The sequence below is a fragment of the Enoplosus armatus genome, chromosome 13 (genome assembly GCF_043641665.1).
Source record: "Enoplosus armatus isolate fEnoArm2 chromosome 13, fEnoArm2.hap1, whole genome shotgun sequence".
NCBI classification, from domain to species: Eukaryota; Metazoa; Chordata; class Actinopteri; order Centrarchiformes; family Enoplosidae; genus Enoplosus; species Enoplosus armatus.
This window is the reverse complement of record NC_092192.1, coordinates 10,807,556-10,833,434: the sequence shown is the minus strand read 5'-3', so window position 1 is coordinate 10,833,434 and position 25,879 is coordinate 10,807,556. Positions and strand designations below refer to the sequence as shown.

The 25,879-nt window shown below is 38.6% G+C and overlaps 4 protein-coding genes and 1 pseudogene across 4 annotated transcripts; 2 read left to right on the top strand and 3 right to left on the bottom strand.

The window, feature by feature from the left end:
* Positions 1-378: 378 nt before the first annotated feature.
* On the bottom strand, positions 379-2,035 carry LOC139295848 (uncharacterized; annotated as a pseudogene).
* Positions 2,036-3,417: 1,382 nt separating this feature from the next.
* Positions 3,418-7,171, bottom strand: LOC139295448 (uncharacterized). The gene is made up of 6 exons (XM_070917642.1): positions 6,925-7,171; positions 6,638-6,721; positions 6,414-6,497; positions 5,712-5,795; positions 3,817-3,945; positions 3,418-3,698 (listed from the first exon to the last, which is right to left on the bottom strand). Exons 1-6 carry the CDS (start codon positions 7,169-7,171, stop codon positions 3,418-3,420), a joined length of 909 nt encoding a protein of 302 aa, XP_070773743.1.
* A 225-nt stretch (positions 7,172-7,396) lies between these two features.
* On the bottom strand, positions 7,397-18,082 carry nf2b (NF2, moesin-ezrin-radixin like (MERLIN) tumor suppressor b). Its single transcript, XM_070916750.1, has 17 exons — positions 17,944-18,082; positions 17,528-17,643; positions 16,637-16,762; positions 15,976-16,098; positions 15,731-15,814; positions 15,148-15,216; positions 14,898-14,980; positions 14,674-14,749; positions 14,417-14,554; positions 14,064-14,138; positions 13,848-13,961; positions 13,594-13,716; positions 13,227-13,444; positions 12,084-12,186; positions 11,604-11,743; positions 11,352-11,520; positions 7,397-10,346 (listed from the first exon to the last, which is right to left on the bottom strand). Exons 2-17 carry the CDS (start codon positions 17,615-17,617, stop codon positions 10,299-10,301), a joined length of 1,779 nt encoding a protein of 592 aa, XP_070772851.1. The 5' UTR covers positions 17,618-17,643; positions 17,944-18,082; the 3' UTR covers positions 7,397-10,298.
* Positions 18,083-18,684: 602 nt separating this feature from the next.
* Positions 18,685-21,703, top strand: LOC139295599 (methyltransferase-like protein 27). Its single transcript, XM_070917813.1, has 6 exons — positions 18,685-18,819; positions 19,281-19,411; positions 19,764-19,892; positions 20,306-20,441; positions 20,848-20,940; positions 21,067-21,703. Exons 2-6 carry the CDS (start codon positions 19,292-19,294, stop codon positions 21,279-21,281), a joined length of 693 nt encoding a protein of 230 aa, XP_070773914.1. The 5' UTR covers positions 18,685-18,819; positions 19,281-19,291; the 3' UTR covers positions 21,282-21,703.
* A 1,025-nt stretch (positions 21,704-22,728) lies between these two features.
* On the top strand, positions 22,729-25,096 carry LOC139294778 (uncharacterized). The gene is made up of 5 exons (XM_070916698.1): positions 22,729-23,059; positions 23,428-23,511; positions 23,820-23,903; positions 24,597-24,725; positions 24,816-25,096. Exons 1-5 carry the CDS (start codon positions 22,729-22,731, stop codon positions 25,094-25,096), a joined length of 909 nt encoding a protein of 302 aa, XP_070772799.1.
* The last annotated feature ends 783 nt before the right edge of the window (positions 25,097-25,879 follow it).

The following is a 25,879-nucleotide window of genomic DNA, read 5'->3' as shown; positions in this document are numbered from 1 at the left end:
TCAGAGGCAAATATTGTACTTTTGACTCCACTACTATAATAGTAGAAAATACAATGTATTGTTTAAGATTAAACTAGTGGTTCACAAATGTCTTGACTCGTGACCCCTTAAAAAAAAGCAGTGTGCCTGTTGCGTGTTGTATTGAACTTCACTCATTTCAGAGTTTGTCCGGGATGAGAAAAAAATGTTTGTATGTTTGTAGAACTTGTCTAGCAGCCAACCTCCATATAGCTAGCTGTCCTGAGGTCTCTGTCTCTCAGATTTGACTTGACTTGATGTTGTTTTCATGTCATGACACAAGAGGGAAGTCAGAATCAGTGAAGCAAATAACAACAGGGGTGGTGACAAATCAATCACCCAGCAGCCTAAACAGCATCCTTAGAGTTGGAAGAGAAGGAAGCCACTGAAGGTGCTGTGGTTATCTCCACTGTCATAGACAGAAAATCCTGATGGGAGAACCAGGTGAATTTCATCTCCAGCTATCAGCTCAAAGACAACAGAGTTAGTGAAATAACCTGCGTTGTCCTTCCACTCCCCATTAAACATAATCCTCTGGTTGTTCTTATACACATATACACCCATTATGTTTGTGTGGTGACCAGACGCAGTGAACTGGAGATAGTAGACCCCTTTGACTGGTGCTGTGAAGAAACCCACAGAGTAAGAGTAGAAAACGAAAAACAGTAACAATTGATTTATGTAGATTTACATGACCACACGTCATGTGACCTGCAGTATATTACCTGTAGCTGGATTGTAAGCATTGCCAATGCTGGTGAAGACCTTGCTGTATTTCAGTGTGATGTCTGTGTTGTATGGTCCAACACGTCCTGCATCAGTCAGAGCTGTGTAAAAGACCACCTTTGGTTTCTCTGTTCACACAAAAAAAGTACATTTATGTCATCAAACTTAACCAGGACCGAAAAAGTGTGTTAGTGTGTGTGTTGTGGATAAGAAGATACAATCATCACCTGCGTTTGCTCTCTCCAGCTGGTCAATCCTGGACTTGCTAACAAGAAGTTCGCTCTCACTGCTACTCAGTCTGGTCTGCAAGTCTGGAGTTAATGCAACGACAGTGAATTAAAGAGCAGAGCAGCCATCAAAACATCAAACTAATAACATGCACAACACATTTTATACAGTATCATGACCCTCATCTTCTGTGTTCAGTGTACTTTTGTTGTGTCGTAAAACACATTAAGAGTCACTGTTGTAATAGATAATATTTTCAACACTTTTTTAGCATTTTTTTAACTTTTTAAATAAACAAAATAAAATTACATATAATGATATTATGCAACCTTTAACACAGGTTAAAGTAATAGCATAGAAAATAACAAATCATGAAACATCACGTTTGTCAGTTAAATACCTGCATCCTCTTTTTCTAGGTCACTTGTTTTGCTCTCGGTGGCAGTCAGTCTAGTTTCCAAAGAGTTCAGTTCTGTGGCTTGGACCGAAGAACAGAAGAAGTTTGATTTTTGTTTGTGAATGGTTAAATAAATTTCTGAAACAGTTTTAAAAAACACAATGAGCTCTGTTGTATTTTTCATTAAATGTAGTCAAATTATCCAATCCATACCATATTGTTTTTAACGGTTTATTCTCGAGCTCACAATAAGTGCATCAGTACTGACACACTTCAATCAAACTCTTGAAGGACAACATCATCAACACTCAACAGGAAAAGTAACCAGTCTGTACCAGAATTATCTCTCTGCAGCAGCTCCACGTGCACCTTGGTGACCATCAGCTCAGCTTTCAGTTCATTCACCTGGCTCTCACTGTCCTTCACTCTGGCCTCCATGTTCCTCAGCTCCACCTTGAGCTCCACCACCATGTCTCTCAGTGCCCTCACCTCTGCCCAGATGTCAGGGGTAGTTTGCTTTGAGGTCTACTCGGTCGATTCCTCAACTGCATCTCTCTGAGCTGTCTTCTGAAACTCGCTGACCCCGCCGAGGCCTCCCCCCTCCCCCTGAGTCACTGATGCACACAGACCGAGCAGCAACAACAGCAAACCAAGAACAACCCTCATTGTCCAGTTACACGTCTTCACAAAGGTACAGCGGTAGAGTTGATCTGTCTTATATAGTCTCCAGACTTCAGCTGGATGAATGAATGGGAACCACAACAGGTGTTTTTTGTTTGACAGTTTGATTCAAGGACTCAGATGATTCAATATGAGAAAATACAAGCTGCTACAGGCTGACAGAACACTTTTACTATGATACCCTCTCATGCAGTCACAGCTGTGCATACATCGTGTTTATTAATACACACAGACAGACAAACACTCATAGAAACACACTTATCCTGATACTGAGGCCTTTTAGTGTGACTGAGGGTTATCTGATTAAATTCAGAGGACCTTTTTTCTTCACTCTGTCTCACTACTTATTTCATTCTCTGATATAATATACATTCATATAAAAACTGTCCTCTGTTAAAACACTGTGATAGTCTTTTACATCTTATATTATGATTTCATATCTTATTCATTATTTGTTAAATCACTGAAGTCCAGAGAAAGTTAATATCTGTTCTCTTGAGCCCTCTGGTGGTAACTAAAATACTTTTACTCAGTTGGGACAATACAAAGGTATTTTGTTTACTCTTGATACATTTTTTATAGATTAGACTTCACTTTGACATTACATTTATTTTCTGGTTATCAGTGTAAAAACATTAAACAATAAAACATGATATAGACCAACTCTCGATTAGAAATTCATGTGGCTGTGGTTTGTTTGACATAAACATAACAATAACAAAATGATCTTCCACCATGTTTATTTTGATGCAGATCCAAATGCAGGTAAAATAACAAATTTTTGATTGTGTTGCCTTGACGGAGGTGTAGCTCTCCTGTTTTTTGAGTGTTTTATTTAACTACATAAAGTATTTTCACTGCTTATGTTCATGTGTACCCAATATTTATTGGAATAAAAGTTGACAATTGAAATAAATGTCCAATTTTTACTCAAGACTTAAATCAAGACATGTCTAACATGCAGATCCATAATTCTTCAAGCCCATATCCTCTCACTGAGTCAAACTGTCCCATGGTTTGTGGAAATGCTTTGTGCTTTCTGGGTGGGTTGTCATGTTCTATTCACTATTCATGTTCATATACAGGTCATGGTATTGTCTCATATAAAGTTTATATATGAAGACCTACACTCAATGATAACAAACACAAACTTCAATGAATCTTTGATTTATTTGAACGTTTCATGTGATGACACAAGAGGGAAGTCAGATTCAGAATCACATTATTTGATACATGCAGTAATTTACAGACATTTGTCTTGGAGGCAGAGGAGCTGAGATATATTAGCATTTTCTAAATAATCACAGTGAAGCCAATACCAACAGTGTATGTGACAAATCAGTCACAAAGCAGCCTAAACAACATCCTTACAATGGGAAGAGAAGGAAGCCGCCTAAGGTGTTGTGTTTATTTCCATTGTCAAAGAGAGAATAGCCTGATGGGAGAACCAGGTGAATTTCATCTCCTGCTATCAACTCCAAGATAAGAGAGTTAGTGAAATACTCATGATCCGCTTCTTCCTTCCACTCCACATTAAACATAATCATTTGGTTGTTCTTGTACACCTGTACACCCATATAACCTCCTCTGTAACTAGATGCAGTGAACTGGAGAGAGTAGACCCCTTTGACTGGTGCTGTGAAGAAACCTACAGAGTAAGAGTAGAAAATAAAGAAAGGTAACAATTAATTTATTATTATTTATTAATATGACCACATATGTGCATTGTTCAATATTTCCAGCTCATGTGACCTGCAGTATATTACCTGTAGATGGATTGTAAGCATTGCCAATGTTGGTGAAGATCTTGCTGTATTTCAGGATCATGTCTGTGTTGTATGGACCAACATGTAGTGCATCAGTCAGAGCTGTGTAAAAGGCCACCTTTGGTTTCTCTGTTCACACAAAAAAGTACATTTATGTCATTAAAACTTAACCTGGATTGAATAAGTAATGTGTGTGTGTTGTGGATAAGAAGATACAATCATCACCTGCGTTTGCTCTCTCCAGCTGGTCAATCCTGGACTTGCTAACGAGAAGTTCGCTCTCACTGCTACTCAGTCTGGTCTGCAAGTCTGGAGTTAATGCAACGACAGTGAATTAAAGAGCAGAGCAGCCATCAAAACATAAAGAGCTAATATGCACAACAAATTTTATACGGTATCAAGACCCTCATATTATCTGCTGAACCAAAATTCAAAAATGAAACAAACTACTGTAAATGTCCATGACAAGATTCAACCATATTTAACTCTCACTGTCTAACGAGTCCTCACACCTAAATAACAAAATAAATCATCTGTCGGTGCCGTCCAAAGCAACCAATGTGAGCGTTTAAAAACAATTCACCAAAGTAATTTCTCATCTGCTACCTGTGTGGTTAAGGTTTGGTTTAGGCAACAAAAACCTTTTGGTTAATTTTAGTGGAAGGTTGTGGAAACAGGCCAGAGGGCCATTAGCCAAAACGGTTCAGTCTGACAATAAAGTTGTTCTTAATACTATGAGTGTTGCTGGAGTTTTTGACCATTTAAGGCTGCTTTCTCTTCTCCATGCACTTTGATACTTGTTGCAAGAAGGTAAAGTTGTGCCAGAGTTACTTCTCTTCTTTATGTGTCAATTTCTATTGTTTGACAGTTTGATTTTTTTTCATGGCTCTAGGGATGTCGATCTGTCGGTTGGTCCTCCACTTTGGTCCAGATTGAAATATCTGAAAAACTACAGGATGGATTGTCATGAAATTTTGTACAAACATTCATGGTCTCCAGAGGATGAATCCTACTGACTTTGGTGATCCCATTTCACGTAGCACCATCATTGGGTCAAAATGTTTTCCACTTGGTTTATGACCTAATACCTACAAAACTAATGACATTCCCATCAGCCTCAACTGCACTTTGTGTTTAGTGCTAATAAGTAAATGTCAGTGTGCCAAACTAAGATGATGAACATGGTAAACATTATACCTGCCTAACATCAGCATGTTAGCATTGTCATTATGAGCATGTTAGCGTACTGATGTTAGCATTTACCTGAAAGCCCCATTGTGCTTAAATACAGCCTCACACAGCTGTCAGTAGACTTTTAGTCTTGTTTATATATAATTTGAAACTGCAGATTTGTTTAGGAATTACAAACACTAGAATACATTCTTACCTGATCTTGTGTTTTATAGAGGGTCATTGTGTAATCATTTTATTTATAATAGGAGTGCAAAAACACATTTTTGCCCCCACTAACAACTTTGTTCAGCCATGACACGCATCAAAGTTCCTACACTGAACTCTTCATTTTACTCCATCATTATCATTGACTAATGCCCTCACCCTAACCAATGATAACATTTTCAACACTTATTTTTAGCAATTTTTCCTCTTTAAATAAACTCAAACTAAACTTACATTCAACAATGTACATATGCAATCATTAACATGTGTTAAAATAATAGCATAGAAAATAACAAACCATGATGCATATTAAACCATCATGTTTGTCAGTGAAATACCTGCATTCTTGTTTTCTAGGTGAACAGTTTAAATAACTCAATGAGCTCTGTTGTACTTTTCATTGAATGTAAATAATTTATCCTTTCCATACCGTATTGATTCAAGATTTATTCAGGAGCTCACAATAAACGCATCAGTGCATCGAAACACTTCCTCACCTGCATTTTCTGTCTCCAGCTGGTCAATCCTGGACTTGCTAACGAGAAGTTCATTCTCACTGCTACTCAGTCTGGTCTGCAAGTCTGGAGTTAATGCAACGACAGTGAATTAAAGAGCAGAGCAGCCATCAAAACAGCCTACTATTAACATGCACAACACATTTTATACAGTATCATGACCCTCATATTATCTGCTGAACCAAAATTGTACAACAAACTACTGTAAATGTCCATGACAAGATTAAACCATATTTAACGAGTCCTAACGCCTAAATAATAAAATAGATCATCTGTTGGTGCCATCCAAAGCAACCAATGTGAGCATTTAAAAACAATTCACCAAAGTAATTTCTCATCTGACACCTGTGTGGTTAAGGTTTGGTTTAGGCAACAAAAACCTAGGGATGTCGGTGTGACTGAAATATCTGACAAACTACATGATGAATTGTCATGAAATTTTGTAGAAACATTCATGGTCTCCAGAGGATGAATCCTACTGACTTTGGTGATCCCCTGACTTTTCTTCTGGTGCCTCCATGAAGTTGACATTTGTTGTTTTGAGTGATCAGCAACTGTTAATTACTTTGGTGATCTGTTAACCTTTCATGTCGTGCAATCATCAGGTCAAAATCAAATAGAAAATAGCATAGAAAGCAACAAACCATGAAACATATTAAATCATCATGGTTGTCAGTGAAATACCTGCATCCTCTTTTTCTAGGTCACTTGTTTTGCTCTCGGTGGCAGTCAGTCTAGTTTCCAAAGAGTTCAGTTCTGTGGCTTGGACTGAAGAACAGAAGAAGTTCGATTTTTGTTTGTGAATGGTTAAATACATTTCTGAAACAGTTTTAAAAAACACAATGAGCTCTGCTGTATTTTTCATTATTCTGGAGCTCACAATAAGTGCACCACCTGCACTTCATCACCTGCGTTTGCTCTCTCCAGCTGGTCAATCCTGGACTTGCTAACGAGAAGTTCACTCTCACTGCTACTCAGTCTGGTCTGCAAGTCTGGAGTTAATGCAACGACAGTGAATTAAAGAGCAGAGCAGCCATCACAGCCAACTGTTGACATGCACAACAAATTTTATACAGTACAGAAATTAGATTTTTGTTTGTAAATGGTTAAATTGATTTTAAATAACACAATGACCTCTGTGATATCTTTAATCTTTAATCATCAACACTCAACAGGAAAAGTAACCAGTCTGTACCAGAATTCTCTCTCTGCAGCAGCTGCACGTGCACCTTGAGCTCCACCACCATGTCTCTCAGTGCCCTCACCTCTGCCCAGATGTCAAGATTGGTTTGCTTTGTGGTCTGCTCGGTTGATTCCTCAACTGCATCTCTCTGAGGTGTCTTCTGAAACTCGCTGACCTCGCCGAGGCCTCCCCCCTCCCCCTGAGCCACTGATGCACACAGACCGAGCAGCAACAACAGCAAACCAAGAACAACCCTCATTGTCCAGTTACACGTCTTCACAAAGGTACAGCGGTAGAGTTGATCTGTCTTATATAGTCTCCAGACTTCAGCTGGCTGAACGAACGGGAACCACAACAAGTGTTTTTTGTTTGACAGTTTGATTCAAGGACTCAGATGATTCAATATGATCTCTGTGCTGGTGAGAAAATACAAGCTGCTACAGGCTGACACAACACTTTTACTATGATACCCTCTCATGCAGTCACAGCTATGCATACATCATGTTTATTAACACACGCAGACAGTGAAACACTCAGAAACACACTTGACTGAGGGTTATCTGATTAAATTCAGGGGAGTGAGTAAAACGTTTTCCTTCATTCATTCACTACTTATCTCATTCTCTGATATATTATACATTCATATAAAAACTGTCCTGATTTTTTTTTATATGATTTTATATCTCATACAAGGTACATTTTCATTCCATTGCATACAAATCCAAACTATTTAGTAAACACAAAAATACTCTTTATTCCGTATCTCAATATGAATATTTCTGAATGCATACACACTCTGCAGTTTGTATTGGTGTATCCAAAGGGAGTGTGTGTGTATTTCTGTAGGCCCATGTCACATATAGTGCACAAAGCTACACTTTCTTCCCATTTGAAGAGGCCATCTTTCTTTATAATTCACTTCTAAAAAAACAGAAAAAAAAAATCTAGCGGTATAAATAGCAACGTCATGTGATTTAAGCAACAAATGAATTTGCAAAGACCTGTGACACTGTGATGGACTGAAGTGTAAACTTATTATCACCACTAAATCTAAGTTTTCAAAACTTTTCAAAACATATCCGAGTAATCCTGAAAGATTTAGCGTCAATTCATCTATTGACTGCACTACAGCGACATGATCAATGTAAATGTCCATACCTCAGTGGTTAAAAGTCTTACTCGCATTAAATTTAGCACAACTCCGTGTCAAAATAGCAAATGTTGCTGGACAGGACAGCCACCATAAGCCAATCAGACATCGGATTGTCTGTAAAAAATATCTGTATTTTGATTGATTCAAATGCAGACTACGAATTTCTAAGAATGTTCTATGATTAAAATTACATATTTAAGGGGTTGTGTGGCCTTGATGGGGGTGTTTGCTCTGTAGTTAAGATGACTGCATTTTACTGACTCATTAGGAAGCAAGAATGATTCCATAATTATCTGAGACAACTCCTGTCTGCTCAAACATCAGGCAAAACAGACACTGTTGTATGATCACTGTTGATAATGAAATGATATACACAAAATAACTTGAGGTTACAAATGATTGACAAAACTTTGTTGTGCAAGTGAATTTCTGTCACTTCAAAGTCAACCTAATCCCCTAAGGTACAACACTGTTTCAGATGTCAAATTAGTTGGACTTGAATTCAGAAGGAAAATCCCATTGTAAAAAAATAACAAACCAAGAAAATGTGTATGGTGATGTTATTTAAGGATTTATAACACAAATAAATAAGGTTAAAGATGCAAACTGAAGCACTTAAGCAATGTGTTGATGAAAAAAAACGAACATTTCCACTCAGACATTTGACATACCATTTACACAAGACCAAGGTTAGCCTTACTCATTTACAACCCAATCATGAGGGCAATAATGAACCAATCATTTGTCACTGTTCAGTCCATAATGAAGTCAGTCTAATAGGCCAATAAACAAACATGCAGAATCTCTGGCCGTACATTTGGCGTCCAGCCTCTCCCTTTTTGAGGATGTAATGAGGAGTGTAGTCGAATAAAAGTTCACTCAGGTTACCCACCTCTATATTTGTGAAATACAGTGCACCCACTGCTTGCAAAAATCTTTACCATGCTAACAACTATTGGACTTACGCAAGTTAAATGAAAATATCCTGTTCAAAAAAAAAGGTAAATATTAATGAATACCATTTTGTATATCTCAGCGGGGAAAAACAATGAGATTCTACATGCAGTGATTGTCTCCAACACTAACCCTGAGAAGTACATGAGCTGAGGACAAACACAGAAAACATGAAAGCCATCAATCTGCTATTCTGTGAGTCAGTCAGGGTGTGATATCAACCCCAAACTTAAAGTAACCCTAATCCTAAAACATATGAGCACAGTGATACAGAATAAAACCTTAGTAATGCAAATCATAACAGTAAAAAATAAAGTTCAAGGCACATCAACAGTCTAGAGTACAAAATATGGAAACTTGAAATGGCAGAGCTCGAGCTTGTAACTGTACACTACATTTCTATTAACTACCATGATGAGGCACTAGAAACAGTAGAGGCAGCTCATGAACCAAGTAACACAAACAGCAAGCAAATACAAATGAAAGATCAAACACAGCATTTTACATTTTGTCATATCTAGACACTGTTGCTGCACACGTCTGTACGTAGACTATTCTGAGTTTCAATTACTACTTTTATAAATTACTTTAAAGAGCAAGATCACAATGTCAATTCTCTCATTACGTATCATTGATCATGAGTTATCTTTTGTGTATTTTTAGCGTACAGAGCAATAATAGCTCGCAAATTCGGGCATTTGAGTTACTTTGAAGTACTACTTTCAAAAGTTTGAGAAACACTTTGCTGGTTTGAAAGAAAATGACCAAAAGCTTCCATATTTACAAAATCTTAATGATTTTTTTTTCTTTGCCAAAATGTAGCTAGTTTGTGACAAATTTGAACTTAATCCCTGTCCCAAAACGTTGTTAAGGCATTAATGTGTATAAGGCATGCTTCTATATTTGACCATCTTACAGCTAAGTATCCCTCAAAACCATAAAAAAACATCAGCAAATCAAAACTCGTCCATACATCCATCTTCAGCACCATATCCTGGATCAGTGTTAGATACGTGGCACAGGTTAATGTGTTCATTATATATAAAAAAAAAAGACATGTGGAAGGTGCTGCAGTGTAGCATGACAGCCTGTGCGGGCAGCCAAACGAGTGGCTGTTTGTTGTTGATGATGACGTCTTTCCAAAGCACACAGTCATTTTATATGTACGTGTCTGTCTGTTAGTTTCAGCCAGGTAAAGGTAAAAAATTAACCAAACGTTTTGAAAAAGCACAGAGTCACAACAGCTGGTGCCCTCCTTCCCCATCTTGCAGGACTAGGATCACACTTCTTCAAAGTAGGCCATCTGAGACATATACGCAGAGTTTCGCTGAAAAACAAGAGTATGAGTTTGAGAGAACTCAAAGACAAGAAGTATGTACACATTCATTTAAATATCACTACTAAAATGTTTTTCACCACACAACAGAATATTTAAAACAGGAACCCTTTAAACTGTTGCCCGTGTTGGCTCACTTTTTTCTTTATTCATAGGCCTGTGGAATAGTCACTACACAGGAGGACCAAGCATGCTATATATATTGTGATTTCCACTATGAGGTAGGCTTCTCTGAAATGCCATAATTTAGCATGCGAGTGGTTCTATACATGTCCTAAGACATTTGTTATTACATTTGTTTGGAGCCTTTATGTTATGTGTTCAAATGTTTAACACAAAGCAAATATCTGTATATTAAAAAGGCACAATGAGTAGGATTTACCTAAAAAACAATGTATAGACTCATACAAAAATAATTCAATCATCAGTTATGACCCACTAGAAGTGTGAGGCAGTGTCTGTATCTGCAGAGACCCTGCCCTCTGCCTGTATTTTTTTTGCTGTGTTCGGGACGTTTCTGGGCGTCAACATTTGGGCAGTGGTTGTGTAACCCTCAGCCAATAACAGCGCGCAGGGTGTGAGGGAAGGACTCTATAAAAACGTAGCGACCAGGTGCCAGATCGCACATAAGGTCACATCCAAGAGGAAGTTATGAGCCGGGGAGGAGGGGCCAACTTTAAATGTGGTTTTCACAAACCACAACAGGCAAATCATTCTGCCTTCAAAGTATAGCAGAGAATGTTTGAGCTCCAGGTATATAAGAATCATTATGATAGGATAATCAACATTCAACCATTATGCTTTGAGTAATGGAAATAGGAAGTCCAGTGTTGCCATGCAGTCAGTTGGCTGTGGTCTACATGGGAGCCCATTATTATAAAATGGCAGAGAAATCAGAAGGAAACACTTAATAGTATATATGTGGTTTATTCACTATATTAGGCATTCTGACAGGTAACCAATCATCAGTAAAACTAGTGAAGTGATCATACGTACATTGCTGTGAGGTATGTAGACAGGCTCCTGGACGTATCCCCTCGCTTCACTGCGGAGGTTGTAGAGGCCAGCCTGCTGCTGCTGCTCCTCCAGCTTCAGAGACTCGATCTCGGTCTTCAGCTCCTTCAGCTGGTCCTGCAGGTGTTTACTCTTCTCCATGTACTCCAGCCTGCATCAACCATGACAAGATGTCATAAACAAGCAGAGACAAACTGTCTTTCTAAAGTATTGTTGCAGGGGATTTAAACTCACCTCTCTCTCTCGATCTCCATAGACAGCCTTTTCATGTCAGAGTCCTTGAAGTCGAGTCGCGTAGACGTCGATTCGTAGGCAAAGTCGGCTGCTTCAGGAGGAGCAGGGGGAGCAGGGGGAGCAGAGTAGGCTGCTATGAGCTGGAAGACAGGCACACGGGCGTCAAGTAAGTAGTTGCACTCATGAAGGAAAAGTGCATGTCACACGACTACATTAGTATCTGTTGACACACAATGGCAAAAACTAAACAGGATATGAAGCTTAACTTAATGCACATTATCATCAAGTCACTGTTTTTTGGTCATGTCACTACTTCACGGCAGGTAATCTTAATCTAATGGTCTTAAAATGACTGCACTGTAATAAGCTGGATTTATATTTCAGAGATATTCAATAATAACCTTCTAAACAAAAAGCTGCATTCATCCACAAAAAGAAATGTCAAAGAGCACACAAGCAGCAGCATCATGATCACCATACAGGGTATGTTGTTTTGGTGATCTCCAGCAGCTTCTGTTTCGCTCTCCGCTCAGCATCCTTTGCCTCGGTCAGGTCCTGTTTCAGGTGATCTGCCTCCTTCAACCTGGAAGCAGAGGTTAGGTTAGTTCAAGGCGGATAGAAATGCAGTAATAGTGTTATTAATATACAGTAAATACTTGGGACTATTATAAGCAGAATACTGTATGTGTTTTTCACAGATATAACTTAATGGTAAATATTGATGGCTTTTTTACTGAACTTAGAAGATAGTGAATTGGAGCTGAAACAGAGTATCCAACTACTATTTGTAGAGCTATAAATCAGAGGAGGAACATGCTGTCAGACATTTTTTGAGGGGTGGTCCCCCTCGGTTCAAGAGGAAACTACCTCCAGTAGTAAGCATTTTAAGGGGAACTCCACTGATTTTACATATCAAAGTCTGTTTACAGGTCTTGTGGGGTACTACAGCATATGTGAAAAGGTTGCAGTCTTTTGTGGCTCCACATGGAGCTGCGAGAAGTCTGCCTCAAGTGATGTCACTTGTGTGTCCATCAGCTGGGGCTGAAGACTAAAAGTTTGAAAATATGGAGTTAGAAAGACGTGAGGTTACCAGACCTCTGCAGCCCGCTCCTCATCTCTGCTTGAGGCTAGTGTCTCGAGGCTAGGCATTAGCCGCTACGAACATAACTGAAACTGTTGGCAGGCAAGTTGGATTGTGGGTGATGTAGGTGCCAGGTTTTAACAAGGAAGACGAATGTGTGGAATAAATAAAGATATCTCTGGTTCAGCTGCATAGATTTCTATCTTTTTTAAACTGTCCATCGTGAGTCTGACAATGTTACAGGAGTACAATGCTAAATTGTTGAAGTACTCTTTTAACGTACTACTGCATGTTCCCCTGGACTTGGCTGATCACAGTTGACCCCTGTCAACAACACTTTCATCAATAGCATTTCATTCATTCATTGTGAAGTTGTTAGATGCCGTCACTTGATTTGTGGGGAAATCAGGAGAAATCAAGAGAAACTAAATGTCACCATTTTACATGAAAAATAAGATAAATGTAATGCATATAAAAAAAAGCTGTATGTGAAGTAATAATTAACTAAAACAAATGCGACACTAGCCAAGATGATTCCAGACCTCCTCTCGGACTGCTCCACCAGTTTGACAGCCAGCTGCTCTGCCTCCCTCATCTTCTGCTCCATCAGCCGTTTCTCCTCCTTGGTTTTCATGGCGGTGACCTCTAACCTCTGCCTGTCCTGCTCAGATTCTGCAGCCTTGTGGGCCAACAGCTTGGCCTCCTCCTCAGCAATCTGGGCCTTCTCAGCCAGCAGGTCTGCTGTCTCCTCAGATCGCAGCTAGAGAAAATGCATTGTAACACTTAAAAAAACATTTTTATGAAGATAAATTGTGGAAGAGTTTGGGGTTTAGCATGATCTATAACATGGGCTCACCCAAAAGTCTGGATAATTAAACAATTATCTCATGTCATGGATGAAGCTCTCACCAGTGCCTCGTTGGCCAGTCGTGCCTCGTCCTGCAGCTGGAAAAGTCTTCGTTCCATTTCTTCTTTTGCTCGCTCTGCTTCCTCCCTCATCTGTTTTTCTCGTGCCAGGATTTGACGCTCCATCTAGAGAGAGGACAAGAAACCCAATTAATGTTTAGACAACAATCAAACTACTGTAGTTTCCATATGTACGCATAGTGTACATCCTGTCTAATCTGTTACTCCCATTGCAGTGGAGCAGAGAGAGCGCTGACCTTCTTACGGGCCTTCTCCTCTTTAGCTTGAGCCTTCATCTGTTGCACTTCTATCGAGTCCACCTTCCTCCTCCTCATGAATAGATCATGGTTTCCAATGCACAACTGCAGGATCTAGAAACACAGGCGATACAAACCAGCAATATCGTACTTCATATAACTCTAATATAACTTCGTTATTGTTGAACATTTACGTGGACAAAGAGGTAAACCAACCAGCTTGTTGACACGAAGTTGAGATGAGTAGAACTTGAAAACATCTTTCTTCTTGTCCAGGGGTTTGATTGTGAACTGCAACGTGGGGAAGTTACAAAGTTCAGTTCTTCTGTACTATTGACACTAGCATTGTCTCGACAGACTCTGATGCCTTTACAACAGCAAAAGTACCACTTATCACCTTAAAAGAATATATTCAAGCATATTTTCTTACCAAAACAAAATGGATGTGATATATCCACCCGGGAAACAACTAAAAAAGTCACACAAAATGTTGCACCCATTTTTCCACTTCTTCCAAAATGCAGAATATCCTGACTGAAGCAAAAGACAGTTCCACTGCTTGTATTTACCTCCTTTTCGCTGTAAGAGATGTTGCGGATGCCGCTCCAAGGAAAGGACTTGTTAGGGTTGAGTTTGCTGTTTGGGCTGTAGATGTGAAGACCCTGAGCGTCCACTCCCAGTAACAGGTCTGTGTCCCTCTTATTTTGCTGTCAATGTGATGTGTAAAACAGAAATGTAGTATTTCTTAAGGTTGCATTTTCTTTTAAACACCATGCAAAATGTACCTTAATTGACAGAACATCAATGCACAGCGATTTACACTCACGGTAATGGCAAAGTAGCTGACACCGTACATCTCAAGGTCCTGAGCGATTTTCAGGTATTCCATCTCAGCCTCATCCCTGTATGGAGGGCGTAAAAATAAGGAAGAGAAGGCATATCAAACAGTAATACATTTATTACACTTCATCTACAGACTACACCTTTTGTAAAAGGTGTTCATTTCTCTCCACATGCTGGATTTCAGAAGCCCTCCTGGGTCAGTCCTACCTGGCGATGCCTCTGTGCTCAGCGTACCAAGCTGTGATCTTCTCCTCCCACATGTCAGCTGTCATTTGGTACTGCATCAAAACCTGAGATACAGGCACAGAAAAAACATTATATACACACACAAACCCACAAACATTGGCTAACTGCTGAAAAAGTAAAGTACACCAAACATACAATTGCTACAAGTGAACAAACTGTTATAACCAGCGTTCATGGATAGTCAAATGTTGACATAGTCATGGATACTTACTCTTTTTGGCAAAAGCTCATCTTGTGCCAGGAAGCCCGGCTTGTGAAAGTTTGGGTCATAGTCCCCATACTGTGATTGAGATTGAGGGTGAGAAAGTGGAAAATGAGAAAAGAAAGAAATGTGGCACGTTAGCAAAACTAAAAGCATATACATGTATAAGTCTAACAGATAATAAAATACCACCATGTAGATCTGCTCTATAAATAAGTTGCTCTTTTGAGGACAAAAATGGGCCCAAAACGGAGAAATGTATTTTTGGTCTGGTGAATCTGTGCTGTTGTGTCCATACACAGAGAGCTTCTTTGATAAAGCTGATCAAAACACTTCATTTTGAAGTGTATTTGCTTAAATAATTAACTGTTAATTTCAGGTGTTTTGAGATACAGCTGGGACATCAGAATCAGAATCAGAATCAGAATCAGAAATACTTTATTGATCCCCGGGGGGAAATTGTACAGCACCGGTGCTCCCATTCCAGAGTAGGAAAATAGCATAATTTAGAACTAAAGGTATGTACAAAATATAAAAATAAGAAATAGAAAATAGACAGTAAGGGACCATTATTCTTGCATAGCTTTCTTACCTTGGCTTGGACAGCATATGATGCCAACAGAACTGACGCTTCAGGAGAACAGAATATCTCTTCATCTAATATCTGTTTTTTCACCTATACAAGAGTTTGAAGACATGTAACAACAAGTATTGAACCAAGTAAAAGTCAGTTTTCATACAGTTTTCTAACACATGGAGAGAAATTCTACCTACATGTAAAAATAAAACCAAAATCTCCAAATGTGTGTCCAAAAGAAATGTTATCGGCTAGAATACCTGTAAGAAGAAGAGGTGCTGAGTTATTTCTTGGACCAGCTCTTCTTCTACTTTTTCTGGGAAGAATTTAGCCAGGAAATGAAATGTTATGGGAGAGTCCTTGGGAACCTCCTGGTCCAAGACCTTGGTGAACAAATAAACAGCAGAAGTCAGTGCACAATAATGTGTTTGTTAGACCAGACTCTCTCTAAAGCCGGAATGTCATGACATGATCAGTGTCTGTGTAATATATTACTAGCAAAACACTAAACAATTATGCAATTAATTACTTAATTGGTTGACTTATAATTAATCAACTATCTAAATAATCAATTAATTACTGAATAAATGTATCAAGCAAACGTGACAAACATTGGCTCGTCCCAACCTCTCAGATGTGAGGATTTCATATCATTGTAAAGTGAATATCTTTCAGTTTGTCTGATAAAACAAATAATTTGAAGATGTCACCCTGGACTCTCGTTTATTGGCTCTGTTCTGACATTTTACAGACTAAACAATTAATTGTTTAACTGAAAAATTCAAAACAAATTATTACTTCATTATGAAAAATGATCATTAGCCCACCTTTCAAATCATCTGCATTGTGCAAAATATTTAAACCACATGGCGTAGATGTGTTGTTTTTGAATCCTCATTAGCTAGTTTGACCTTCACTCACCCTTTTCTCTGGTTTCAGCCAGGCGTAGGTGTCCTTTACTGTGTACCTGAGTCCAAAGAACCATGTCTCCCTCAAACCCACAGTGCGACACACCAAGTCAAATAGGTCTTTACCTTTCCACTTCACCTGAGACAAACAGTGAGAGATAAAGAGTCCAGTGAGTTAAGATGCTGAAAGCAAAATGTGATTGCAGCTTCTGTACCCATTTCCAGTAACTAGTTAAAGAAACCCAAATATGAATTAATAACATGCTTTCTTTGTAAAAATATATCACTTTAAACTTTATGTTAAAATTTTGATGTGACTGATTTACTGACACGGTTACCAACTTCACTATCATCATAAAAACTTAATACACTTTTATGAGATAAAACATAAAAATTCATGGCTAAATGCCTTATATTTAATGGGGGTTTAGACAATCATCTACTTCCTAAATTGATCACGAGACAAGATGCGTCAGGATCTGGGTAGCTTACAACATCTGCTAAACAATTTCCTGGGGGAAACCCTGACTGATGCTTTTCCAAGAAAGTTATGTGACATCTTTCAGTTGGTATGTGTCTTATATGGCAACAATGAATGGATATGTATATAAATATGCTCAACTTGATACAACTGATACATAAGGCATCTGAAAAGTCTGCACACCATCACTTATGCAAAACAAATATTATTTAATGTGCAAGGATGTTTCAGGCCATTCGTTCGTGTGCTTGTCCATGAATATGAGAGCTAATTTCATGTGAGCCAATAAATGGTTATACATACAAATGCATACATACGATATGTGGTTATACGTTGACCTGGACATGGAAATGATACACTCATCCATACAGAGATAAATAAAGCATCCTTTCAAGCCCAAAGGTTGCCCAAATAAATCCATACCTCACAGCTGAACTCCATTTCAGCATCCATTGTGATAACTTTGACTTTGAAAGTCTTTGGCTGTTTCTTCTTTAATCCTAGGATGGACATTTTGAGGGTGTTGCTGTCAAAGAAATCTGTGAAAAAGAACACAACTTAAGTATTTCAAGAGTAGAACTGCTTTCAGGTCAAAACATGGCGTTTTATAAGTGATAAGATGGATGCACCTAGTAACCAAAATGGCACATAATATTGTATTTTACAATTTTAACTTTTGACAAGAGTCAAGCCACCGTGCTGGCAGTTAAGGGTTATTGGATTTGGGAATTAGCTATCAGGCGATAAGAATTACATGTTTCAAGCGGTTTTCCAGAAAAATACTAGTTACTTCTTTCTTAAATACAACATGCAGATGAAATGTGGATGAGGCCCATTACCAGCGAGTAAGGTTACAAACTTCTGCCGTCCAACAGGGCTCAGAAGAGGCTGGGCTTTTTTGTTGGGGAGACCAATGCTAAGCTAACTGATATTACTAGACAGCGTTAGCTTTCCAGCTATGCCACGAAAACGGACCAAAACAAGTTGTCGAACGAGCGGAACTTTTGAGAGATCTCCATGTTGAAATGTGTCGAACGAAATGACTTTGTAACTATTAAAGTTGTTTCAAATATCACTTGGAAACAACTTTGCTAACGTTATCGGTGGCTACGTGCTTTAGCTAGTTAGCTTGCAGTTAAATATCAGGAGGACTTTCCAGAAGATTTTTTGTTTTGACTCCTAGACACTCTACAGGTGGGAACATGAATAGCAGCTTGGGATAATGCTACTGCGCATGTGCAAAGATTTAGAAGGATGAATGCCTCCTTCAAGGGTTGTCAGAAATATTGGATTTATTGCGTTTTATGACAGAGAGTATGATGGCCATGAATGCAGCAGTAAGGACTCTGAGTCGACCTCCGGGGCAGAATTATCAGTCTGGCTACAGGCTATAAAAAGTACACGAAAACAACAAAACATACAAGTAGATAAGAAGGATAAAAGCTGTTCTTGTTTGGCAAAAAAGCACAAATGTGACGTGGACATTCGTTTCCCTGACAGTCTTTACTGAGGGAATAGTGCATCGCGAAACCACGTTAAGTTACTACCATTGCTTCATGGTCCATTTTGCTCTTAATAACAACACTGTGTGGACAGTGAGTCTTAATGTTAAACCACTGCACTTTTTTTAAACAGCCAGGTGAATCAACTTTATATCCGATTGTCAACTTGTGAAGAAGAAACTGCTAGAAAAAAAGACAACCAGCGAGGCCGCTGTAAGTAACTCCCATGTGTGTCTTTTATAACCATAGAAGATGTCAGACATGCCCAGGCTCCCAAACAGTGCAATTCAATGTTTCAAATAAGTTAGTTATTTACTAGTAGTAGCATTAAGCAAAGAAAACTGAACTAAACGGTGGCTTCTAGTGTAGTAGTCGCACAATGTTTCAAATCGTTCCCATGTTTTCCATATTACATTAATATAATGGTTAATAACAATTGAACTAAAACAGTTTTTAAAAAAATGACCTGTTGATCTCAGATTTTCAGTTTGGCTTGGCTGCACTGAGTGATCACCTTGTGAGAAGGTGAATAGTGTATTCGGACCACCAATTCAGATATAAGCATAATGAGCTGTACTTTTCAGTTTAAATTTATGATCTAAAATGAATGTTCTGATATCTGTTATTATTATCACTTGACTATATTGTCTCTTGGTTCTTTCTTTCTTGAACAGGTTTGTATATTATGTCAGCAGTCGGTAACACATTTGAAAATGTCAAGGCGGTTATCTTAGCAGCTCATGACAGCACCACATCAGAAGAAAAGGTCAATTTCTACAACTCCTGGGCAAAGAACTATGAACAGGTGACACAACTGAAGTACAATAAGACGATATCAGCCAAATATTGGCCGTATCTGTTTGTTTTTATATTTTGTCCAGTTAATTTCTGCACACTCGGTTAAAGTGCCTTTCTTATAATTTAAGTGAACCATGCGAAAAACAATACTAATGCAGTTCAAGAATATGTAACATTGTGTGGCTCTGTATTTGTGTATTTTATAAAATGAATTTATATCTAGCCAAATGTAGTTTTACAGTGCTCTCAGCAATTCTACAGTATATATCTGATATGATCAGTTGTTTTTATACATAATTAATAAACATGTTCAGATACCTGTACAAGCCACTGTTCTTTCTTGAAACACATTTGAATAGGATGTGGCTGTTCTGGACTACCGCGCGCCAAGTCTGGCAGCGAACAGCATCTCCTCCCATTTCCATGGCGATCGTGAAGCAGCTGTCGTGTTGGATGTGGCCTGCGGCACAGGACTGGTGGCCAAACAGGTAAACTCACAAGATAGAGGACAAACTCCCACATTGATGAGATTCTAGCTGAAGGAAAACCAAATAAAAAGGAGTAACTGCATACTTACAGTCTTGCAGTAATGCAGTAATATGTATTTTTTTGAAAATGTTTTTCTGTGTGAGTGACAAAGATATAAATATTCTAAAATAATAAAATATTTTCTATAAAATATGACTTCTCTGTTGATGTCTGGTCTGTTTCAGTTTAGGAGATGAGGCATTTCTTATGATTCTGTGCGTCCATTTTTTTTTTTTACTTGTTTGGATCAAAACCTTCCTTTCTTGGTCCTGTGATTTAGAATGGCATAGATCACTATCAGCTTTTGGTTTCCACATTCAATTGATTTGACCAGTATGACTTATCAACAACCAAACGTGTCTCTGTTGTACAGATGAAGAGACATGGATTTGGACATTTTGTGGGTATTGATGGAAGCAAGACAATGTTGGAGTTGGCCAGAGAGAGCGGGTTGTACCAGGACCTGAAGCAGTCCATGCTGGGAGAGGAGCCGCTATCTGTCCAGTGGGGTAATTTAATGGTTCATTATTTCACATGGGTCATTCATCACTGTGATTCAGGAGATGATCCTCAGGCGGGGTGGTTTATTCTGTATTTGTGTTCAGATTGATTGCCATCATTTGTCTTTATTAAGATTATTTTAGTATCTGTTTACTGTCACTGCCTGCTGCTGTTGCCAATTCATTACATGTTTACATTTTAGTTAAATTAAATCACTTTTGAAAGTTTTGGTTGTTTTATCGTCAATCCTGTATGTTCGTCTGTGATTGACTTTATAAACTTATTTTGCTTACTCTCTAGATATTATGGCTTTGAAATATTATTGATCTTTGGTGTTATTAACAGTACTAGCAGTCATTGTAGGCATTACTTGTGATTATCACTTCTCCCCTCGCCCTTCTTCCCTTACTGCAGGTTTGTTTGATGTTGTTGTGATCGTTGGAGCACTGAGTTTTGGTCAGGTCTCTGTTAAATGGGTCAGAGAGTTGTGCAAGTCCACCAAACCAGGTGAGAATATGTTTTTTGGTTTGATGCTGTCTCAACTGCAGTCCTGATCTCAGTCAGTATGTCATCACTGTAGGTGAGTTTTAATCACTCAACAGCACCACTGCACTGCTGCCTGTTCTACACTAGGTGGCTACGTTTGCATGACAACCAGAAGTAACCGTGACAATGTGGAATACAAAGCCGCCCTGGAGCGTGAGCTGAAGCAGATGGAGGAAGAGGGGCTCTGGACTTGTGTAGAGGTCGCTGAGGTGGAAGACTGGGAGAGAGCGGTGTCAGAGCAGGAGGACGGCTATATATCTGGTGCAGTGTACCTCTATAAGAAACTACAGCACATTGCATGACAATGTAGATGTGACATCCCACCAGCAAAGATACAAAACAACATTATTCGACAAGATACAAAATGTTCAAATAACTCACGTTACACTTCAAAATGAAAGTGCAGGATTTTTTTTTACATTTTCAGTCTCTTACAGACCCGAAGTTGAAGATATGATGCAGCATTTGCAGATTTAAATGTAAGACTTGAAATGTTCATGACGAAATGTTTCATTTTCATTTTTAAAAATGTCAATGTTACATTCATAGGCCTGTTGCAGTACAATTGGTGTCTTAAAAATAAAAATGTCCTTGTTATCCTCCTCAGAATCCACTTCAGATTTCTACAGATGTACAGTATTGTGTGGATATGGAGTAAAGCCTTCCTAATGGAAAATGGTTGCATACATGTGAGAACTGTGTAATAAATGAAGGTGTAACTGTTTACTGTGTGTGTTTAGTGAATTAATAGCTGCAATAATCAAACAAACAGGCTAGTTAATGAGTGTGAATATGAATCATGCACTTTGTAACTCAGTAAAAAGATTCAGATAACTGGAGATCACATAAATATGTCCATCAGTTCATCATAGAGTGGGTGAGAGGGGTTATATTGAATGGCATCTATCGTGTCCCTCATCATTCTCTCTCCCAACGGATCGAGAACTATGCAGGAAGAAGATAATATTGTCATTATTTATTGAAACATTTATTTCCCACCATGGCTCTTTGTGCCTGAAGTGAAACCTAAAAAATAGTAAAACCTTGATCAATTATTACATGGCTAATACAAAATAGTAGTGTAGGTTTGTATGATTTGAATGGCTGACTATGGAGACTAGACTTCACAAAGCTTACCAGTGGAAATAAAATAGACACAGACACAATGCACAGAGGGGCGTTAATAATAATTAGACATTCTTCTACCATGCCTACAAAAGGTCACAGGTCATAGCTCATCTCTGCAGCTTGTTTATTGGCTCAATTGAGGAATTGATGACAAAATTATAAATAGATTGTAACATACAAAATAAGATGTAAAAGACTATCACAATTTTCTAACAGAGGACAGTTTTTATATGAATGTATATTATATCAGAGAATGAAATAATTAGTGAGACAGAGTGAAGAAAAAAGGTCCTCTGAATTTAATCAGATAACCCTCAGTCACACTAAAAGGCCTCAGTATCAGGATAAGTGTGTTTCTATGAGTGTTTGTCTGTCTGTGTGTATTAATAAACACGATGTATGCACAGCTGTGACTGCATGAGAGGGTATCATAGTAAAAGTGTTCTGTCAGCCTGTAGCAGCTTGTATTTTCTCATATTGAATCATCTGAGTCCTTGAATCAAACTGTCAAACAAAAAACACCTGTTGTGGTTCCCATTCGTTCATCCAGCTGAAGTCTGGAGACTATATAAGACAGATCAACTCTACCGCTGTACCTTTGTGAAGACGTGTAACTGGACAATGAGGGTTGTTCTTGGTTTGCTGTTGTTGCTGCTCGGTCTGTGTGCATCAGTGGCTCAGGGGGAGGGGGGAGGCCTCGGTGAGGTCAGCGAGTTTCAGAAGACAGCTCAGAGAGATGCAGTTGAGGAATCGATCAAGCAGACTGCAAAGCAAACCAATCCTGACATCTGGGCAGAGGTGAGGGCACTGAGAAACATGGTGGTGGAGCTCAAGGTGGAGCTGAGGAACATGGAGGCCAGAGTGAAGGACAGTGAGAGCCAGGTGAATGAACTGAAAGCTGAGCTGATGGTCACCAAGGTGCACGTGGAGCTGCTGCAGCTAGATAATTCTGGTAAAGACTGGTTACTTTTCCTTTTGAGTGTTGATGATGTTGTCCTTCAAGAGTTTGATACTGTATAAAATTTGTTGTGCATGTCAACAGTTGGCTGTGATGGCTGCTCTGCTCTTTAATTCACTGTCGTTGCATTAACTCCAGACTTGCAGACCAGACTGAGTAGAAGTGAGAGTGAACTTCTCGTTAGCAAGTCCAGGATTGACCAGCTGGAGAGAGCAAACGCAGGTGATGAAGTGCAGGTGGTGCACTTATTGTGAGCTCCAGAATAATGAAAAATACAGCAGAGCTCATTGTTTTTTTTAAAACTGTTTCAGAAATGTATTTAACCATTCACAAACAAAAATCAAACTTCTTCTGTTCTTCAGTCCAAGCCACAGAACTGAACTCTTTGGAAACTAGACTGACTGCCACCGAGAGCAAAACAAGTGACCTAGAAAAAGAGGATGCAGGTATTTCACTGACAAACGTGACGTTTCATGATTTGTTATTTTCTATGCTATTACTTTAACCTGTGTTAAAGGTTACATCATATCATTATACGTAAATTTATTTTGTTTATTTAAAAAGTTAAAAAAAAGTGTTGAAAATATTATCTATTACAACAGTGACGCTTAATGTGTTTTACGACACAACAAAAGTACACTGAACACAGAAGATGAGGGTCATGATACTGTATAAAATGTGTTGTGCATGTTATTAGTTTGATGTTTTGATGACTGCTCTGCTCTTTAATTCACTGTCGTTGCATTAAGTCCAGACTTGCAGACCAGACTGAGTAGCAGTGAGAGCGAACTTCTTGTTAGCAAGTCCAGGATTGACCAGCTGGAGAGAGCAAACGCAGGTGATGAAGTGCAGGTGGTGCACTTATTGTGAGCTCCAGAATAATGAAAAATACAACAGAGCTCATTGTTTTTTTTAAAACTGTTTCAGAAATGTATTTAACCATTCACAAACAAAAATCAAACTTCTTCTGTTCTTCAGTCCAAGCCACAGAACTGAACTCTTTGGAAACTAGACTGACTGCCACCGAGAGCAAAACAAGTGACCTAGAAAAAGAGGATGCAGGTATTTAACTGACAAACGTGATGTTTCATGATTTGTTATTTTCTATGCTATTACTTTAACCTGTATTAAAGGTTACATCATATCATTATATATAAATTTATTTTGTTTATTTAGTTAAAAAAAAGTGTTGAAAATATTATCTATTACAACAGTGACTCTTAATGTGTTTTACGACACAACAAAAGTACACTGAACACAGAAGATGAGGGTCATGATACCGTATAAAATTTGTTGTGCATATTAGCTCTTTAATTCACTGTCGTTGCATTAACTCCAGACTTGCAGACTAGACTGAGTAGCAGTGAGAGTGAACTTCTCGTTAGCAAGTCCAGGATTGACCAGCTGGAGAGAGCAAACGCAGGTGATGATTGTATCTTCTTATCCACAACACACACACTAACACACACACATTAGTTATTCAGTCCAGGTTAAGTTTTAATGACATAAATGTACTTTTTTGTGTGAACAGAGAAACCAAAGGTGGCCTTTTACACAGCTCTGACTAATGCTGGACTTGTTGGACCATACAACACAGACATGATCCTGAAATACAGCAAGGTCTTCACCAACATTGGCAATGCTTACAATCCAGCTACAGGTAATATACTGCAGGTCACATGACATGTGGTCATGTAAATCTACATAAATCAATTGTTACTGTTTTTCATTTTCTACTCTTACTCTGTAGGTTTCTTCACAGCACCAGTCAAAGGGGTCTACTCTCTCCAGTTCACTATGTGTGGTCACCGCGCAGGTTATATGGGTGTGTATGTGTACAAGAACAACCAAATGATTATGTTTAATGTGGAGTTTAAGGAAGAAGCGGATTTTGAGTCCTTCACTAACTCTGTTGTCTTGGAGCTGATAGCAGGAGATGAAATTCACCTGGTTCTCCCTCCAGGCCAGTCTCTTTTTGACAGTGTAAATAACCACAGCACCTTCAGTGGCTCCCTTCTCTTCCCACTGTAAGGATGTTGTTTAGGCTGCTGTGTGATTGATTTGTCACATACACTGTTGTTATTTGCTTCTCTGTGATTCTTTAGAAAATGCTAATATATCTCAGCTCCTCTGCCTCCAAGACAAATGTCTGTAAATTACTGCATGTATCAAATAATGAATGAATGAATCTGACTTCCCTCTTGTGTCATCACACGAAAACAACATTCAAATAAATCAAAGATTCATTGAAGTTTGTATTGGTTATCATTGAGTGTAGGTCTTCATATAGAAACTTTACATGAGGCAATTCCATGAACTGCACTGATGTTCACATGCTATAACTGTTTAGATTCAAATCTGGATCAAGCTATGCTATGAAGCCTGAGAGAGGTTTTATTGATATATCAACCCAAGCTGGGATGTGGGCTGATAAATAAAAGACAACATCTACTTGCCACGTGTTGAAGTTGTTGTGTATATGTACAGTCGTTGATATACATACTGTACTGTTGATTTAATAGATTGATTTGTCATAGTGACTCAGTAATGGCTATTGGCTTTCACAGCTAGGATAATGTGATAGTGGTGGATGACAGATCATTAAATGTGATATAGGAAATGTGTTAAGAGAGATGTGATTGCATGGATTGAGGGTGTTGTATGCTGTACAGATTGTAAAGCCCCCTGTGGAAAATTGTGATATTGGGCCTTATAAATAAAATTGACTTGACTTGCCTCAGGCACACAGGTAAGTACTCACATTTAAGTACTGTCTCTTTTCTACTCCCCATTGACTGAGTCATAGCTATTGTG

What these genes read in the sequence shown, in the direction of transcription:
- nf2b (XM_070916750.1), bottom strand. Translation starts at nt 17,617, where the DNA reads ATGTCCATCCTAGGATTAAAGAAGAAACAGCCAAAGACTTTCAAAGTC. An exon ending in GAGCACAGAGGCATCGCCAG is followed by an intron (nt 14,750 to 14,897) that starts GTAGGACTGACC and finishes CCCTCCATACAG; the next exon opens with GGATGAGGCTGAGATGGAAT. An exon ending in GACTGGCCAACGAGGCACTG is followed by an intron (nt 13,445 to 13,593) that starts GTGAGAGCTTCA and finishes CATTTTCTCTAG; the next exon opens with CTGCGATCTGAGGAGACAGC.
- LOC139295448 (XM_070917642.1), bottom strand. Translation starts at nt 7,171, where the DNA reads ATGAGGGTTGTTCTTGGTTTGCTGTTGTTGCTGCTCGGTCTGTGTGCA. An exon ending in GCTGCAGAGAGAGAATTCTG is followed by an intron (nt 6,722 to 6,924) that starts GTACAGACTGGT and finishes CATTAACTCCAG; the next exon opens with ACTTGCAGACCAGACTGAGT. An exon ending in CCTAGAAAAAGAGGATGCAG is followed by an intron (nt 5,796 to 6,413) that starts GTATTTCACTGA and finishes CATTAACTCCAG; the next exon opens with ACTTGCAGACCAGACTGAGT.
- LOC139295599 (XM_070917813.1), top strand. Translation starts at nt 19,292, where the DNA reads ATGTCAGCAGTCGGTAACACATTTGAAAATGTCAAGGCGGTTATCTTA. An exon ending in CAGGACTGGTGGCCAAACAG is followed by an intron (nt 19,893 to 20,305) that starts GTAAACTCACAA and finishes TCTGTTGTACAG; the next exon opens with ATGAAGAGACATGGATTTGG. An exon ending in GCCGCTATCTGTCCAGTGGG is followed by an intron (nt 20,442 to 20,847) that starts GTAATTTAATGG and finishes CCCTTACTGCAG; the next exon opens with GTTTGTTTGATGTTGTTGTG.
- LOC139294778 (XM_070916698.1), top strand. Translation starts at nt 22,729, where the DNA reads ATGAGGGTTGTTCTTGGTTTGCTGTTGTTGCTGCTCGGTCTGTGTGCA. An exon ending in GCTGCAGCTAGATAATTCTG is followed by an intron (nt 23,060 to 23,427) that starts GTAAAGACTGGT and finishes TCTGTTCTTCAG; the next exon opens with TCCAAGCCACAGAACTGAAC. An exon ending in TGCTTACAATCCAGCTACAG is followed by an intron (nt 24,726 to 24,815) that starts GTAATATACTGC and finishes CTTACTCTGTAG; the next exon opens with GTTTCTTCACAGCACCAGTC.